Source organism: Pongo pygmaeus, chromosome 7 (genome assembly GCF_028885625.2).
Source record: "Pongo pygmaeus isolate AG05252 chromosome 7, NHGRI_mPonPyg2-v2.0_pri, whole genome shotgun sequence".
NCBI classification, from domain to species: domain Eukaryota; kingdom Metazoa; phylum Chordata; class Mammalia; order Primates; family Hominidae; genus Pongo; species Pongo pygmaeus.
The window spans coordinates 59290546-59309376 of NC_072380.2; the positions used below are offsets into that span (position 1 = coordinate 59290546).

General features: G+C 40.7%; 1 protein-coding gene, 1 long non-coding RNA gene and 1 other non-coding gene across 24 annotated transcripts in view; 2 read left to right on the top strand and 1 right to left on the bottom strand.

The window, feature by feature from the left end:
- LOC129042302 (uncharacterized) overlaps nucleotides 1-10335 on the bottom strand; it is a 74573-nt gene extending 64238 nt beyond the window's left edge. For both annotated transcript variants that reach the window (XR_008504103.1, XR_010127199.1), the window contains exon 1: nucleotides 10257-10335. This is a non-coding gene — a long non-coding RNA (uncharacterized LOC129042302). The remainder of the gene's footprint in view (nucleotides 1-10256) is intronic.
- Nucleotides 1-18831, top strand: part of SPIDR (scaffold protein involved in DNA repair) — a 491719-nt gene that overhangs the window by 413436 nt on the left and 59452 nt on the right. For all 21 annotated transcript variants that reach the window (XR_010127196.1, XR_010127198.1, XR_010127197.1 and 18 more), the window contains one exon: nucleotides 14871-15011. Coding sequence is in view for 18 of the 21 variants with exons in the window: in XM_054498098.2 (XP_054354073.1) it covers nucleotides 14871-15011 (141 nt within the window). In the remaining 3 variants the exon portion in view is untranslated. The remainder of the gene's footprint in view (nucleotides 1-14870; nucleotides 15012-18831) is intronic.
- LOC129043375 (U6 spliceosomal RNA) lies at nucleotides 8829-8935 on the top strand. The gene has a single exon (XR_008504450.1). It is a non-coding gene; the product is annotated as a U6 spliceosomal RNA (small nuclear RNA).

The following is an 18831-nucleotide window of genomic DNA, read 5'->3' on the forward strand; positions in this document are numbered from 1 at the left end:
ACAAGAGCAAAACTCCATCTCAAAAAAAAAAAAAAAGAAAAGACCCTTCTCAGCCGGGCACAGTGGCTCACACTTATAATCCCAGCACGTTGGGAGGCTGAGGCTGGTGGATCACTTGAGACCAGGAGTTTGAGACCAGCCTGGACAACATGGCCTAGCCCTGTCTCTACCAAAAATACAGAAATTAGCTGGGCGAGGTGGTGAGTGCGCCTGTGGTCCCAGCTACTCTGGAGGCTGAGGTGGGAGGACCAGTTGAGCCCAGGAGGTGAGGCTGCAGGGAGCCGAGATGACAGCACGGTACTCCAGCCTGGGAAACGGAGGGTGCCCTTGTCTCAGAAGGGAAAAAAGGCTGATTTTTTTTTTTCCTCTTCTTTTGGTTAAGTCACTTTTAGCAAAGTAAGATTGTTATTCCTTTCGGTTCATTGATATTTAAAAGTTTACATGTCACATTTTTATTTCAGCAAACAGAAAATATGATTTTTAAATGAATAAAAAACATTTCTGTGCAGTAGAAGTCGTGCTAACATCTCATGTTAAAAAGATAAACAACAGGATTAACTGTTTACTTTGGGAGCGCAGAGGCTGGTTGTTTTTGAGAAGAAGAACACAATGTCCTGCTGTCTCTGGTTTCCCGGCCGTCCTCCCAGGCGGCTACAGGAGTGGGCGAGGCCCCCGCCCCCAATGCGTCCCCGCCCCCACCCCGCCCCGCCCTCGCTCTGGCCCCTCTCGCCCCCGCCTTTTCTCAGCGGCTCCCTTGCGCTCAGGTTCCAGCCCTCTTCTCTCCCCATGCTCCCTTTTTTTCTCTCCCTCTTCTTATCACTTCATCCTCTGATTTCTTCTGGTTTTTTTTCCTTGGGTTGAAGCTTCGTTAGAGATTATAAAGTGGAGGGCAAGTCTTTGTTGATCTTTAGAGGCTGCTTAAGTTGACAGTGACCTAGAATGAAACAGCCGGGTCTGACTCCGATTCCGGGAATTCTTGGTGGACTGCTAAGAACTGCTCCCATAACTCACGTAAACATCCCACATAGCCACTTAATCTGCCCTCTCAGCACATGCGTGCGCAGGCACACACGTTTGCTGTGCTCTCGCTGTCCTTCATTCGTGTAGCTATGAAACTGAGCCAGTGAATGAAAGAAAGGGAAAACACGTAGCTTTGGAAAGGAGGAAGGGACATTTAAAACTTTTTTAAAAGGGAAATTAAATTGTACTCCCACAACTTCCCCTACAAAATTAAGAGTTTTATTTTTTTATTGCTTGTGATTTGTTCTGTTGCCTTTACAGATAAACAAGACGTATTTTTACAGTTTTTGAAATATTTTTTAATTGGCATAATGGACATTAAGTTGGTAAGAAAAGGAAAAAAATTCTTAAAGACAAAATTCACTTCATAATGGACTTTTATACTTCCAATGTGAACAAGGAACCTCTTATCTGTATTATTTTATGTTGCTGGGAATGCGCCATGGAATGTGGTTTCATTTGGCACCAGTTTTAATCGGCTCTTCCAACATGGTCCAGGCCTCACCCTCATGGCTCAGAAATGCACAGAATCAGAGTCCTGCGGAATGGCTGCTGATGCCTGAAACAGGTGATTCTGATGCTACCCTGTTCCCCTGAAACCACTTTCTAACTGCTGCCTTGTTTTCCCAGTTGAGAGGGGTGGAGTGTGGGTGGCTAGGGGCAGAGACCCGCTGTAGACATGGTATTCTAATGGTTATGTATTGCTTTACCCACAATGGAGCTTTACCTTACAAAGCAAAACAGCCGTAGGTGAATGATGAGGTCACCGTCATAGGGCCGCATCTATGTGAAATGGTATGCCCTGTGCCACTCTCAAGCACCTTCCTGTGAGCCCCTTCCCATAAGATTAGGCCTGTTATAAAAATGCAGACACCTGGCTTCAGGACTTAGGAGAGCTGGCACTTAATGAGAGGGAACCCTATTTTCTTGTCAGTTAACTACATCTGTAACAATGCGCATTTGTCTGGTAGGTGAAGGAAACCAAGATTTTGAGCACAGAAGAGATGCAGGCACTTAACTGGGTGTGAAACAAATTCACATAATCTGGATTGTGCAGGTACCCAAACTCCTAGTGCCCGTGTCCATTCGTGTCATGTGGTGCCTGCTCCCCTGCACCACCGTCTTATAGTCATGAAACTGGGCGTTATTGGGATGTGTCTATGGGAGAAGCATTGATCTTAAACATTAAATAAGTGGAATTCACTTGGTGGACTCTTATTCCAAGAAGTTTTGAATGGCTCTCTGGCTGATGGAATCAGTGCAGTTCTGAGACTCTCAATTCTAAACACACATGTCCTACTTCTCTGTGAGATATTTTATCATGGCTGTTCTAAGCACTTACCTAAGTTAATCACTCCTATAGATAGCTGCATCCCCTCACACCCAGGTATAAGGGACCCACCAACCATGCTCAGTGCTGCATGGGGCAGAGAAGTCGCCTGCAGCCCAGGCCTTAGCTCAGGATCGCTAGCAGCGGAGAGTGTGGTGTACTGGATGCACACCTTTGCCTTGGCAGTGGGTATTCTGTGGCAGGACAGCAAAGGAATGTACTCAACTGCTTCCCAAAGTGGAAGCTCCGTTTTATGAACATTAATCACATAACTTTAAGATGTCAGATCTCTTGAGCCCGCTGGGGCCTGGCTAGCCACTGGTTCCCAGTATTTCAGAGCTTACTAAGGATCGTGCTGGTGTCTGCTGGTTGTCTTGCAGAGCACAGCCACACACAGCGTCTGCCCCTCAACTTGGGTGCTGGTGCCTGAGCTGCAGCTGCAGTTGCAGGCTTCTCTATAGATACACATCTATTTAACGTTCCTTAAACAAAAATAACTGAACAAAAATAATAACTTCTAGAGAATATCTCCTTGTCTTATAAAAGGACTCTCAGCCCAGAGAGCTTCTGTGCCTTGTCGATAGCGGCAGAGCTGGGATCCCAATGCTCCTGCCCTGCTGTTTTGAGTCACATTCTCCATAGAGCAGTTTGCCCTTCCCAGTTCTGTGTTAGTCAGCCCCGTTCTCACTTGCATCCTGCCTCGAGTCACTTGAGCAGCCTCTGGGGTCTTCCACAGCTCCTTGTTCTCGAAATGAGGCCAATCCTATGCCTGATGCCGAGGCTGCTCTTCACTCTTCACACCTACTCACCTCCTCCGAACCTCAGGCCAGTGCAGGCGCTCTGTCCCGCATCCCTTCCCCACAACTGTGCTCTCCAGTCTCTGCCTTGAAATGTTTCTTGAATGCCTTCTCACATGCTGACAGAAGCCAAAGAGGCAAAGAGAGTGGCAGCATCTGAGGAGTGGGACCAGGCGTGGAGGGGAGGGCACCAGGATGGACTCACAAGCCCATGCCTTATCCTGAGGCAGCCACTGTGGGTGTTGACCTAGTGCTACCAGGGTTGCAAGTTTCTCAAGATGACCAGAAAGTTGAATTTTATGTAAAGTCTTCCAGTTCTTAATTTTAGTTACTAGTTTCTGAAAACTTTAACACTATATAAACAAAAGAAAACATACTAGCCAATGAGCACTACTTTGCACCTTCACTCCTTCCTCTCAGGCATTTGTCATTGATTAGGGCAGTGGACTCCCACTGGGTCTAAGGAGACTGTCTAAAAGTTCTCTCTTCAAGCAAACTCCCCACAAAACCCTTTCCTTCACCAATGCCATTATTCTCTTCCTTCCAAGAGAAAATTATTTTTATCAAATTTTTAATTTTTTCATAAATATGTTTAATTTTAAATTAAGAATAATACAATAAATAGTCTTTCCTCTTATCCCTGCTTTCTCCTATTGCTATGGTCTGAATGTTTGCATCTCCCCCAAAATTCATATGTTGAAATCTTTACCCGCAAGGTATTAGGGGGTGGGGGCTTTGGGATTAACATCCTTATAAAAGAGGCCCAAGAGAGTCATTGAGCCTTCTGCTATAGGAGGTTGCTTCGAAAAGACAGCTGTCTATGAGGCAGCAGGCCCTCACCAGATGCCAAACCTGCTGGTGCCTTGATCTGGGACTTCCCAGCCTCCAGAACTGTGAGCAATACATTTCTATTGTTTATGACCCACGCAGTCTGTGGTATTTTTGTTAGAGCAGCTCAAATGGACTAAGACACCTATCTTGTCTTTCTTATTATCTTCTAGCCTCCTTCCAGTTTCTCAGCCATGGAAAACCTCTTTCCCATCCTAGGGTTTCATACATGCTGTGCTCTCTATTTTCAGTGTTCTCTCAGCCTTTGCATAACTGGTTGCTTCTCTCTTTCCAGGCTCAGCTTAAAGGTCACCTTCCTTTAAGAAGCCTTCCCTGACGACCCTGACTAGACCTTCCCACCACCCCAGTGCTATCTCTCACAGCACTCTTTATTTCCTTCCTAGCTCTCACACAATCTGTAGTTGCACATTTGTGTGTGATTGGTCTCTCTTGCCAAGAAACACAGAGGGCAGGGACTGTTTGCCCACTACCCTGTACCTAGCACCTCACAGAGGGCCTATCCAGGAGGCAGTCCTGCTGTATTTAGCACATGAATGGATGGATCATTGATTTACTAGAAACCCTAAGAAGGCCAAGGCACTGTTTTGGAGCACAATGACAAACCCCCAAGTGCTTTTGTTATTAAGGATCTTGTGACACTTACTTAATGGCTCTGCAGCCCTCCATGCCTCACTGCATGTGTTGCACTTCCATTATCTGGCTTGGCAATTTTGTACTTGGCTCATTTCTTGTGTTCAAGCAAATCAAGATGTCTCAAGAAATAACAACTCACACTTAAGTCTACAAATTCAGAATGGATAGTTTCCAAATACTCTCAAGACTTATAAATAAGGGCTAAAGAGCCATTTTGTTTTCTCACACGACACATGCTAATCATCTAGAGAATCTTTATTTCCAATGGAAATAAATCAAAGAAACAGAAGACCAACTTTCAGAATAGCAGAATGAGGACACAGTGGATTCTCGCTCCAACAAACATTTAGCTGGAGAAAATTATGAAAGACAAGCATTTAAAATCTCTAGAAATTGTCCTAAGGGCATACAGCAAATGGAGAAACGTTCTATGAATGGAATCAAAAATAACTACTAAATCTAAGTGAGAACGGCAAGTGTGTGGCCTGTGAGCCACGACCCACTCCCGAACCATCAAAACTCATTTTATAGAGACTAACCTGGGGCTCTACTCCAGGGGGTCCAGTCAAGAAGATGGTCCCGTCTTCCCCCAGCCCCCATTGTAGGGTACATTTCACCCTTCATGGCCAGCCTCCAGCATCTCTCATCACCCAGCAAATGAGTCAGGCCAAGAATACGGACCGGACTGTCCCACTCCAGCTCACCCATAGGTTGGAGGCTTCATGCTAGAGAGGCAAGCCCGGAAGACTAGTGGGGGTAGGTGGGAAGCAGGCAATAGAAACTGCATTTGGAGAGGTCCAGATGTTTGATTTAGCCGACAAAGATTTCAAACCAGCCATTATAACTATGTTCAAAGAACTAAAGGAAACCTTGTCTAAAGAATTAAAGGAACATATGTTAACAATGTCTAATCAAACAGAGTGTCAATAAAAAGATACAAACTATGAAAAGAACCAAATAGAAATTCTGGTGTTGAAAAGAACAACAACCAAAGTGAAAAATTTACCAGAAGGGCTCAATAGTAGGTTTGAGACAGCAGAACAAAGAATTCGTGGACTTGAAATTAAGATAATGAGGCTGGGCATGGTAGCTCACACCTGTAATCCAAGCATTTTGGGAGGCCAAGGCTAGTGGATCACTTCAGCTCAGGCGTTCGAGACCAGCCTGGGCAACATGGAAAACCCCATCTCTACAAAAAACACACAAAAAAATTAGCCAGGTGTGGTGGACTTGGGAGGCTGCAGTGGAAGGATCACTTGAGCCTGGGAGGTTGAGGCTGCAGTGAGCCAAGATTGTGCCACTGCACTCCAGCCTGGGTGACAGAGTGAGACCCTGTCTCAAAAAAAAAAAATTAAGATTATGCAATCTGAAAGGGAGAAAAGAATGGAGGAAACGAAAGAGAACTTCATAAAAATGTTGGACATGATTAAGTGCACCAAAATATGTGTAATGAGGGTGCGAGAGAGAGAGGATGATGCCAAAAATATTTGGAGAAATAATGGCTGAGCATTTATCAAATTTGATGCAAAATTTTAATAAGTTAAAATTTGTAACATATTACATACACCCAGACACCTCAAAGTCAAAATGTTGAAAACCACAGATAAAGAGAAAATCTTGAAAACAACAAAAGAAACATGACTTATCATATATTAATACAAGGGAGCCCCAGTGACAGTCCAGCTGGCTTCTCATCAGAAACAATGGAGGCCAGAAGGCACTGGGATATATCTTCAAAATGCTGAAAGAAACAAATTACTTAGACCATACTTTCTTTCTGGCCTTTAATTCCTGAGGTTAGGTCAGTAGGATTGAACATTAATTGTTTTATCTTAGCTCACCTTTTCATTTTTATAGAAACCAAAGACCACTGTCATTCATCTTCATTTTGAAGTATTCTAGCTTTTTACTTGTTTGGACTAGACCTAATTATTAGCTACAGAACCCTAATTCTTATATAAAATTTCCTTCAGTCACAGAACCATGAGAAATTAGTTTGTACTATATAAATATCTTGTAGCTACTACAAATTAAATAATGTCATACATATCTGTGGAAATGTTAAGACTAGTTGTCTTAAGATAGGCGATACATTCTTCTGCATATCACCTGCTAAATACTGCTTATACACAATGTGAGGACCTAAAATCATGTTTTTCTGCATCAGGTGACCACTCAGGGATTCCCTGGCATTCTTGGGTGTAAAATACCATATTATCAAGGAAATTGAACACAGTAGTAATTATGTATGATTTTGATATGTTAAAATACATTTCAGAGAAAATATTGCTAACATTTTGTTGATAGTGCTAATTTTTGAGAAACACCTATTAATACTCTGTGAATATTAGTGTTGGATAAAACATAAATTTTGTGCATTTTTATATAAAACATAATTTGGAAAAGCTTTAAATTGAAGGCTATTTGAAATAACCTCTTATTTATTTATGCCGTGGTTTCCCTAGTCACTTTAAAAATTCATCTTTTTAATCACTGTGTTTGAAAGGTTGATTAACCAATTTTTAAGTATTCATAGTTTTTGGTTCTTCCAGTTCTGTAGGCCTTTAAACTGTGCTGTCCAATAGGTTGGCTACTAGCCACATGTGATTATTTATATTTAAACTAATTAAAATTAAATAAAATTAAAAATGTAGTTTCTCAGTCACATCAGCCACATCTCAAGTGGTCAGTAGCCACATATGGCTAGTGGTTACCACATTAGACAACATAGACATGAACATTTATTCCATCCTTGCAGAGAGTTCTCTTAGAACACAGTGCTTTAGACTGATGATCTATTCCTTATTGCTGACTACAGTGGTATATAAATCAATTTCACCTGCACTTGAATTCTGATGGAGGTTTAGCTCTGGAAATTAGGGGGCTATTTCCCCACTTTTATAAATTTAAAGAGATATTTATATCAAATATGCTTATATATTCATTTTATTGTTAGTTTGCTTATTTAATGTTGTATGGTTTTTGGGCAAGATAGTAAACCTTTCTGATCTTCAGTCTTCTATGTGCTAAATAGGGATAATAATAGCCTAGCTCCTAAGGGCCTTTTGAGGAGAAGAATGCAAATAGAACAGGATCTGGCACTAACTGACTGCTGTGAAGATGATGAACCTCTAACCCACATACACTATAAAAAAAATTAATGTTTGTATTTTAAGCTTCAAATTTGTGGGAGTAATATGTATAGCAACATACAATGAATGCAGTAAGAGTTAATAACAAAAACATATATTTAAAAATCCCTATAAAATTTGAAAAATACTTCCTATTGGATCAAAAAAGTAATAATGACAATTTTAAAATATCTACAACTGATAAAAAATAAAAATACTAAATATTAAAATTTATGTGATGTCATTAACTTGATATTTAGAATAAATTTTAGTCAAATTAGCTCAACTTTAAAAAGAAGAAAGGGGCCAGGCGCAGTGGCTCACGCCTGTAATCCCAGCACTTTGGGAGGCCAAGGCAGGCAGATGACCTGAAGTCAGGAGTGCGAGACCAGCATGGCCAACATGGTGAAACCCCGTCTCTATTAAAACTACAAAAATTAGCCGGGTGTGGTGGTGCACGCCTGTAGTCCCAGCTACTTGGGAGGCTGAGGCACAAGAATTGCTTGAACCTGGGAGGCAGAGGTTGCAGTGACCCGAGATCACGCCATTGCACTCCAGTCTGGGCAACAGAGGGAGACTCAGTCTCAAATAAATAAATAAAAATAAACAAAAAGAAGAAAGGACTGGACACAGTGGCTCATGTCGATAATCTCAGCATTTTGAGAGTCCAAGGCAGAAGGATCTCTAGAGGCCGAAGTTTGAGACCAGCCCAGGCAGCATAGCAAGACCTCGTCTCTTCAAAAGGAAAAAAAAAAAAAAAGCCAGGCATGGTGGCATGTGTCTGTAGTCCTAGCTACTCAGGAGGCTGAAGTAGGAGGATAGCTTGAGAGAAAGGCTGCAAACTAATGAGCTAAGCCTCCAACATAAGAAATAGGAAAGGCATAATAGAATAAGTCCAAAGAAAATGGAAAAAAAGATTATAAATGTGAGTAGAAATTAATGACATAAACAGTGACTAAACAAAAGCAAGAAATAATAATCCTGTGGTAAAACTGATAAAGAGAAGATAAATAATAGTAAAAAGGAAAATTAGGGATATCAGTCCCATCAGGGATTGGAAACATAAATGTGCTCACTTTGGCAGCACATATACTGTAATTGGAAAGCTACAGAGAAGATTAGCATGGCCCCTGGGCAAGGATGACATGCAAATTCGTGAAGCATTACATATTTTTTAGTAATATTAATAAAACTTCAAAAAAAAAAGGAAGAATACTGTAGCATCTTTATGCTATTAAGTTTGAAAATAGACAAGATGGAAAAATCCCTAGAAAAATATATTACCAAAATATCTTAAGAAAAAAATTAAAAAGTTCAAATAGTCCAATTATCATTAGAGATGTTGAGCTGGTAGTTTAGAATCTTCTCAGGAAAGAAAACACTAAAGCTAAATGATTTTATTACCTAATTATTTCTAACTGTCAAAACACAGATTATTTGAGTCTTATACTTAGAATTTTTATCTAAAATTTTCAAAAGAAAAGGTAACTTGTTCTGTGAAGCTGATATAAATGATGTTAATACCAAATGTAGTATGAAAAATAAAATTAAAGATCAATATCATTAATGGACCTAGAGACAAAAATTCTAAATAAGACATAGCAAATAGGATCTTGGCTTTACATCAAGAGTGAAAAACTACTTTAATACTCAGAAAGAATTTGAAAGTGTCATTTGCCACATTAACATGTTAAAGGGGGAAAGCAATTATTTAAATTAATACAGATAAAGCATTTGATAAGATCCAACATCCATTCATGATTTAAAAAAAAAAAAAAAATTCCTTAGCAAACTAGGACTCCCTAACTGGGTGGAGGACGTCTACAAAAAACCAAAAATGAAAAACCACCAACAATAAAAGCAAACATTAGTGACTATAAAGCATTCAAGACTTTAAAGTTGGAACAAAATAAGGATGCCCAGTCACTGGCTTCTCTTCAGCATTGCCCTGAAGGTCCTAAAAGGCAGCCATAAAAGAAAATAAGAAGCAAAATTGGAATTATGAAATGATTGCATAAAAGTACATTAAAAGGATTGCAAATAGTAATAAAGTTTAGTAAGGTTGATGGATTACAAAAGTTCAATATACAAGGCCATTGTATTTCTACACACCAGCAACACACAACAACAAACAAAACACCATTTAAAATAGAACACAAAACCATAGACAGTCTAGGCGTAGATTTAACAAAACATGTACAAGAGCTATATGGAGAAACTTATAAAATTTTATTATAAAATTTGACCTAAGTACCCCACCAAGAAAAGATTTATCTACCAGTCACTCTACCATGCCCTAAATCACTGTATCATGTGAATGACTTCAATGCTCACAACAGCCCTCTTAATTAGATTCTCTTATTTTTTGTTAAAAATGAGTAAGTTCAAGCTCATACAGATAAGCAACTTTTGCAAGATCCAAAGTTATTAACATAATGCTGCCCCCCGGGAAGCCATTTGTGTTCCATTGAATATGATAAAATTTATGGTAAATACCTGGTAGTTCAGGAAAAACAAGCAAGTCATGGGGACACTTTGCTGCTCAGACCTGTCACACTAGCACTGATTTTAGGAGATAGCGTTTCACTGGGCAGAAAGCATTGACAAGTGGGTGGAATTCAACGCAGGCTGCTGATAAGCTGACGCTGGTCTGGGCAGTCTGTGGAATGCCACAGTTCCAATCCAGTTGAACCAGGGGAGTGATGACTCCACCTCGGGCCTGAGCCAGCCTGCCTCTGAGCTGCAGCTGTGTGAGCAAAACAGAGTGGGAGAGCATGTGTGGTGGGTGTGAATACCAGGAGAAGAGTGATAACTTGTCTCTAGGGCAAAAGAATAGACAGAAGCACCCTTCCTTGTTATTTCAGAGAAAGGAAAATGTCAGGGCAAACTTAAAGGCAAAGGTAGTAGCCAATTCCATACCTCTCCGTTCTCAACACAAACAGTCAAAAATATAGAAACTTTGTATTTGGATCTGTGGGGATTTTTGTATTTGTCTTGACTTTTGCATAGGTTAAAAAAAGTAACATCTAGGCCAGGCACGGTGACTCACGCCTGTAATCCCAGCACTTTGGGAGGCCAAGGCGGGTGGATCACGAGGTCAAGAGATCGAGACCATCTTGGCCAACATGGTGAAACCCCGTCTCTACTAAAAATACAAAAATTAGCCGGGCGTGGTGGCATACGCCTATAGTCCCAGCTACTCGGGAGGCTGAGGCAGGAGAATTGCTTGAACCCAGCAGGCGGAGGTTGCAGTGAGTCGAGATTACACCACTGCACTCCAGCCTGGCAACAGAGTGAGACTCTGTTTCAAAAGAATAAATAAATAAAATAAAATAAAATAACATTGAAAGCAAAGTCTTGGAGGTATCAGTAGGAGATTACCAGGCCTTAATGTAATCACATGTGGAGGGTTAGGGGCCACCATGGGTTGTTCTCTAACAGAAGAGCCTGGAGACTCCTCCTAGGAAATGCAGCCTGATCCTACCTCCAGTTCCCCTACATGTCCTGGTCCCCAAGGCTTGGCCTGGACTTCCCTATTTAGATACGGAATGGAGAAGCAAGTCACGTGAGGAGTTAACTAGGAGGTAAGGAGGCCTTTAAATGGTGTATAGACCAAAAAAAAGACATTATAAATTCAACATCAAAACATATACTTTTATACCTGCTCTCAGGTAGCATACTGGAAACTAAAAAAGACCTCAGACTTGGAGAGAAGGGAGGGAAACAAAACATGATTGGACTATGAATGGAAAAATTAGTTCCCATCTAGAAATCTATACCCAGCCAAACTGCCTATAAAGTTTGTGGATTGATTACCAACAACTTTATTTTCTTGGCCATTTAATGTTTTTTCTTTGTGTTTTCCTTTGTGTTTTCCTGTATTTCTCATTCCATTTTTTTTCCTCTAGTGATTAGGAGGTTATATTCCCTGTTTCTGTTCTTTGGTGATTGTCCTTGAAATTGTACCGCATACACTATACTTAATATCTTAACTCCAGGCTTAGAGTGATGTGAAGACTTGGGAACATTTGAGCTCCAGTCACTGCCCGTTTGATTTCGTTGCTATCCATTTTCAGTTTTTCAGCTCTACACCTTTAATATTATTGATTGTGTTGTTATTCTATCCTGTGTTTATTTTGGGTTGTTTGTATTTTTGCTCATTAGTCCTTCTTGTATCTCAGGCCTTTATTCCACGATAATTTCCTTATTCCTAGAGTACATAATTTACAAATTATTTTATTTGTTTTTTGAGACAGGGTCTCACTCTGCCACCCAGGCTGGAGTGCAGTGGCACAGTCGTAGCTCACTGCAACCCTCAAACTCTTGGGCTCAAGGGATCCTCCCGCCTCAGCCTTCTGAGTAGCTGAGACCACAACCGTGCGCCACCATACCCAGTTAATTTTTTTATTTATTGTAGAGACAGGGTCTCACTTTGTTGCCCAGGCTGATCTCGAACTCCTAGGCTCAAGTGATCCTCTCGCCTCAGCCTCCCAAAGTGCTGGGATTACAGGTGTCAACCACTGCACCTGGTCTAGAAATAATTTTAGTAATTAGTAAATTAGTAAATACGTCAGGTTCTGTAGGTAGAAAATGCTCCTAGTTTTTCTTTGTCTAAAAATGTCCCAGGCCAGGCGGAGTGGCTCACTCCTGTAATCCCAACACTTTGGGAGGCCGAGGCAGGCAGATCACTTGAGGCCAGGAATTCGAGACCAGCCTGCCCAACATGGAGAAACCCCATCTCTACTAAAAATACAAAACTTAGCCAGGTGTGGCAGTGGGCTCCTGTAATCACAGCTACTCAGGAGGCTGAGGCAAGAGAATCACTTGAACACGGGAGATGGAGGTTGCGGTGAGCTAAGATCGCTCCACTGCACCCCAGCCTGGGCAGCAGAACAAGACTCCATCTCAAAATAAATAAATAAATAAAAATAAAAAAATTAAAATGTCCTTATTTTACCATCATTCTTGAAAGGAGTTTTGCTGATACAGTTCTGAGATGGCTTTCAGAATTCTGAAAATATTCCATGTCTTCTGGCTTCGTTCATTGCTCTTTAGAAGGTTGATTTAAGTCAAATTTGTGTTCCTTTGCAGATGTACTGTCTTCTAAATCTTCTCATTGTGTGTGCTTTTAAAATCTTATTTGTGTGCTTCTTGCTTTTAACAGCTCATAGTCTTTGGTATTCTCTAGTTTCATTACAGTGAGTATATTAGTTGAATTTCCATTTAGTTGTCCTGCTTGGTATTTGTTTGGTCTTTTTCCCCCCTTTGTTTTTGTTTTGAGACAGGGTCTTGCTCTGTTGCCCAGGCTGGAGTGCAGTGACATGATCACAGCTCACTTAAGCCTCAACCTCCTGGGCTGAAGTGATCCTCCCACCTCAGCCCCTGAAGTAGTTGGGACTATGGGCGTGCGCCATCACACCCAGCTAACTTTTTTTTAATTTTTCCTAGAGACAAGATCTCAATACATTGTCCAGGCTGGTCTTGAACCCCTCAGTTCAAGTAATCCTCCCACCTCGGCCTACCAAAGTGCTGGGATTACAGGTGTGAGCCACTATGGCCAGCCCCACTTGGTATTTGTTTTTCTTCCTGTATCTTAAATCAGTTGGGAAGAATTCTCAATCACTGTAACTACATATTATTGCTTCCCCTCCTCTGTCTTGTTTTACTGAAATTCCTATTAGACATGTTGGACCTTCTCACTCTCCTCTGTATTTCTGCACCTTCTCTCATGTTTTTTTCCTCTCACTTCTCAAGCTATATTCTGAGTAACTTATTCAGATTTATACCTCAGATCTCATATATACACTTTTCAGATGCATATAGCCATTTGTTATACCTACTCAATGAATATTTTTATTTGAATAAATGTAGCTTTCCTTTTTGAAAATGTGATTTCATCCTTCTTCAAATCTATCAAGTCATTGTATGTAGTTTCTTGTCTCCTATTCATATTTTGGGGACTTTTTACCTCTTTAAAACAGTTATTCTATATTTTCTATTCATTAATTCTAATATCTCAAGTCCCCAGCAGGTCTGGTGTTATTTCTTTTGACTATTCCCACGTTATGGTTTGTTTCTTTGTGTTTGATTTTTATTTGAGCACATCTTTGTTTGGTCTTATTCCATGGTGAACTAGCAATCCAAGTAAAAGTGCTTTTTTTCAGACAGGATATATTTTTGCTTCTCTTGCAAACCAGCTGGCCCTATGGGCCTGGAAGACTTCATTAAGGAGTCTACAGTTCTTGACCCTTTTGCCAAGGCAGCACTTAAGGCTCCTGGCTTCATCTGTTCTCTTCCAGCATGTGTTTTTTTCACATTCTTATCTTAAGAATAGTTTTTATGTCCATTTTGTGATGTTATTTACTGACTATAATTTCTTCAGGCTCCGTGAAATGTTTTCTGAGAATATGTCATTTTGTGATAAATAAACTTCATTTACTTCAGTTACAAAATGAGAGGATTGGAAATTCAGTCATAAATAGGCTCTCATGAGTAACATCATCTAAACTTAAAAACTGGGGGGAAATTCCATCATGTCGCTGGCTGTCCATCATGGCTGTGTTGCTGCAAGCTGGGACACCAGGTTTTATCCTGCTGGGATATGCGTGTCTAAATGTGTACTGTCTCAGAGAATGCCTCTTATTATTGTTCTCATCATAATGTTATCCTGCAGCTTTTCTCAGTATTGAGCATCCACACAAAACAAATATTTCTTTCACGGGAAACAGCGTAAAAATGGGAAAAGGACACTCTGTTTCTAGGTAATATATTTGGTTTAAGAGAATGGTCATCTTGATGTACTTTTCAGCCATATTTGGCTTAGGTTTTAGATTCATGCCTGTGGATGGTGGTTCAAACACCTGCATGCACACATACAGAAAGGATGTCTTGAATTCAACGTTTTTTTTATCCTGACTCACCCATTTAGGAAGATGACTACAGTGGATTTCTTTTCCCCCCCTCCCCCTTGGTTTTTCTTTAATTTCTTTAAATTATATTGACCAGTCACAGCAATATATAGTGGCTTTCTAATGAAGAAGAGGGAAATCTTGATCTCTGTATTAATCCAAACTGCCTCCTCAAAGAACAAATGTGAATGGTTTTTTACAGAGCCTGCCTTCTGGTACAAGATGCCTGTGGAATGTTCGGTGAAGTGCACTTGGAGTTCCCCATGTCGAAGGCAAGACAGTTGGAAGGGAGGTCTTGCAGCCTGGTGGGAATGAAGGTTCTACAGAAAGTCACCAGAGGAAGGTGAGAAAGTGCAGGAATGGCATCCAATTTGCTACAATTGTTGGTTCTTTTTATTAGTCTTTTGTCTCTAATTTTATTTTTAAAATTAAAAGGCAATAAACCAGGATCCTAGAGTTTGCCCGTAAAACAAGGCCAGGAGTTGAGTGGAATCTATAAAGTATCTTTAGGGGAAGAATTGTAATTGACAATGAAAGAATTAGGCAGATTTCATGATTCATAATTTTATTAAAAGAAGATTAAAATGTTATATATGTGTTTTAATTATGAAGATCTGTCTTTTGTGTTCTCTTCATTATAACAATAAAGCATCTTTGGGTGGTAGGTTGTATAAATGAAAATCTAATTTAGTGAAAAGACATTTTGTGAGCTTTAAGCAAAATTCTTAAGTTGTCATGTCTTTGCACTTTCCAAAGTAAGCAAGCATTGTCCTCTGCCAGGTTTCATGGCACCTCGCCCTAAAATGTTGTTTTTGATAGGCAGAGGTGGAGTGTTACAAAGATCTGGCCTATCTGTGCCTGTTACATCTCCAGTAATCATTCTAATCTATGAATTAGGGGGGAAAAAAAAGAAACATTTTTAATGGAACTATCCAGTTATATAGTGAATTGGGGGTTTTCTCAATCTTCTTGTTACATCTCTTTCTTTAAATGGTGTGTTATTTTAGCTCTCTTGTTGATGTTTATATTAAATTATAGTAACATCTGAGCTATAACAGTATCGGAAGGAGGAAAAGTCCAGTTCTGAGTGTATGATATTCTGCTTTTGGAACATTTATTGGTAGTATCCTCCAGTAGTTTGCATCATGACCACTCTGGCTGTGGCCATTCTATCTAAATGGTGAATGTTTAGTGAGCATTTCCTTGACTGAGCTCAGTAGGCATTTAGCTCTCCCACAGGCCTTGACTTTGAGTTCTGTCTCTCTTTCCTGTGGCACCGTACTGCTGAGTGACAGCTCTGCCCAAGAGCTTGTTTTCCTGGGAGACATATCCCTTGTAAGCCCTGAGTAGATAAGAGCACATTTTTATTGATCTGTATAGCTATGTTTTGTTTTGGTTTGGTTTGGTTTTTGTTTTTTTTTTGTTTTTTGTTTTGTCTGGTTTTGTTTTGTTTTTGAGACAGAGTTTGGCTCTTGTTACCCAGGCTGGAGTACAATGGTGCCATCTTGGCTCACTGTAACTCTGCCTCCCAGATTCAAGCGATTCGCCTGCCTCAGCCTCCCAAGTAGCTGGGATTACAGGCATGCACCACTACGCCCAGCTAATTTTTTGTATTTAGTAGAGACAGGGTTTCACCATGTTGGTCAGGCTGGTCTCAAACTCCTGACCTCAGGTGATCTACCCACCTCAGCCTCCCAAAGTGCTTGGATTACAGGCGTGAGCTACCATGCCTGGCCAGCTATGTTTTATAATAAATACTTCCTCTTGTTTGTAAACAGGCAGCTGTATTATAATTTAATTGCATTATGTATTTGGGGAATGCAATTCATCCAGATATTTGGAAAGCGTGTCTAGATATGAGAAAAGCTTGGTTGGGTCACATGAGTCTTACTCTTACTAAGACTGAACCTCATTTTAGTCCTCATTAGAATATTCATTGTAGGCCAGGCGTGGTGGCTGCTAACACTTTGGGAAGCCAAGGCAGGCTGATCACTTGAGGCCAGGAGTTTGAGACCAGCCTAGCCAACATGGCAAAACCCTATCTCTACTAAAAATAAAAAATAAAAAATAGCTGGGCATGGTGGCACATGCTTGTAGTCCCAGCTACTTAGGCTGAGACGTGAGAATTGCTTGAACCCTAGAGGCAGAGGTTGCAGTGAGCTGAGATTGCACCACTGCACTCCAGCCTGGGTGACAGAGCGACACTCTGTCTCAAAAAGAAAAGAATATTCATTGTAAACATTTCAGACTCACAGCATCTGAAGACTAAGTGTAGTTATGGTAACCATCAGGGCCGTTTAGAGGGGAGGGCTCTTTCACTCGGCTGCCACCCACCTGAGCCTGGCAAGGACACGAGGGGGCTCCCACCACAGGATGTTCCAGCTGTGCTCCAGGCCAGAGGCAGCTGTTCTGGCTGGAGACTGCAGGACGTAGCATCTTACAGAAATACTGCTGGGGAAGGACACAGCCAGACAGGACCTGGGAATCTTTGTCTCTCTAAAGGTCCTGTTCTTTCACCATTCTTCTTTATAGCCATACATGTACCTAACATTTAATCTAGTTATTGTGGTTGGCACTAGAAGCCTAACTGTCTGTAACATTTACACGGGAAATGTTTTTGCCATGGGAAGTGCATTGAGTATTCCAACAAATTCATTTACTGATAAACTTTTGAACCTCCTTCCTTGTTAAAGTTGGTGACTAATATTTGATGCTTTTTTAGGTTGAGATTATTTTATATATTTAATTATATTTTGCCATGCAAAACATCCAAATAAATGTTTAGATTGTGTTCTTGTTCTTTTGGAAGTTATATTTCTTCAAAACAAATTATTAAATAGTTTTGGAATGCGGGATGTTATAATTGCTTATTAGTGACATCATCCATCCATGGCCCAGTAAACACAACATTGTCTCTCTTTTTTTTTCCCCAAATTATTGTGATTCATAGCAACTCTCGTAAACTTTAACAAAATACACTTCTCATAAACCTTAACAAAATATACTTCCCCAAATTCAAGCTAAAATGATTAATTTTATAATTTCAGTATCGAATACAGAAAATAACCTTTTCCCAATTGGAAGATAGTTATATGTTTGGGCTGAGTCACAGAGCCTCTTAGATCTGGCCTACCAGATCTAAATTTTATCTGATCCACAGTTCTGGTGATGAAATATCACTCAGCCCTACCCGCTGTTGAATGACTGTGTTGCAGGGGACTCGTGACCACAGAGCCACCAGGCAGGCACACATGCTGCCAGATGCCTATGCAGGGAGCACCGCTCCAGCCACCTGCTTTGGTCCAGAGGCTCGCAGAAAAACAGCAGCATAGCTCTTGTTTCTCTGACAGACTAATTTTTTGGATTTGAGTGTCTATGTCTACTGGTCAGAGGAAGAAGAGTCAGAAAAACAGCCTGAGCTTCAGTTTAAAAACTGTACAGTTTTCACAACAGTGCCAGTCTGATGTATGCTCACCGCAGAACATGCAGCATGGCCTGTGCTTCCTTCCTCTCCAGGGCACTCCTGCTATTCCTCAGTGACTCTCTGCTAAGGGCCACCCCCCAACCCGCCCCCGACCACCGACCTCTGTCCTCCCAAGTGGCCTGTGCGGCACTTTAGTAGGCCAAGCAAGCTGAGAAGTCACGTGGCTTTGGTGTCATAATTCTGGGTGTGGACTTCATTTTTTGTTGCTGTTTATTATATGCCTTTATTTGTATTTGCCAGGGCAATACTGAGAAAAAGAAAAGAAATTCCCTGAAATATGTTAACCTATCATAGGTATAGAAACTATAGCTAACAAATTCTTTTGGGGGGAGTGGGGAAAGGAGACCTCTTTCAGTTCAAAAATCTGGTATTTATTTCCCAACTTGTTAAAATAACCACAGAGTCCAAAATGTATTATTAATTTATAGGTACTATTTTCTGTAGGCCTCTTGAAGGGCCCTTTTACAGTAATGTACTGGAGAAGCTCTTACTGAAGAGCATTTTGTCAATACTCAGTGTCTACAGAGGGTGCTGTCTGAGTGTTGAGAATGACAAAGGAAGCAACTGACATGGTCTTTGACCTTGAATTGTGTGCCTTTCAACCCAAAACAGGACAGGCAGAAGTATTAGTTGATGATTCAGTTAACTAGATCTTAGCTGACTGATCTCAGAAGGTTTC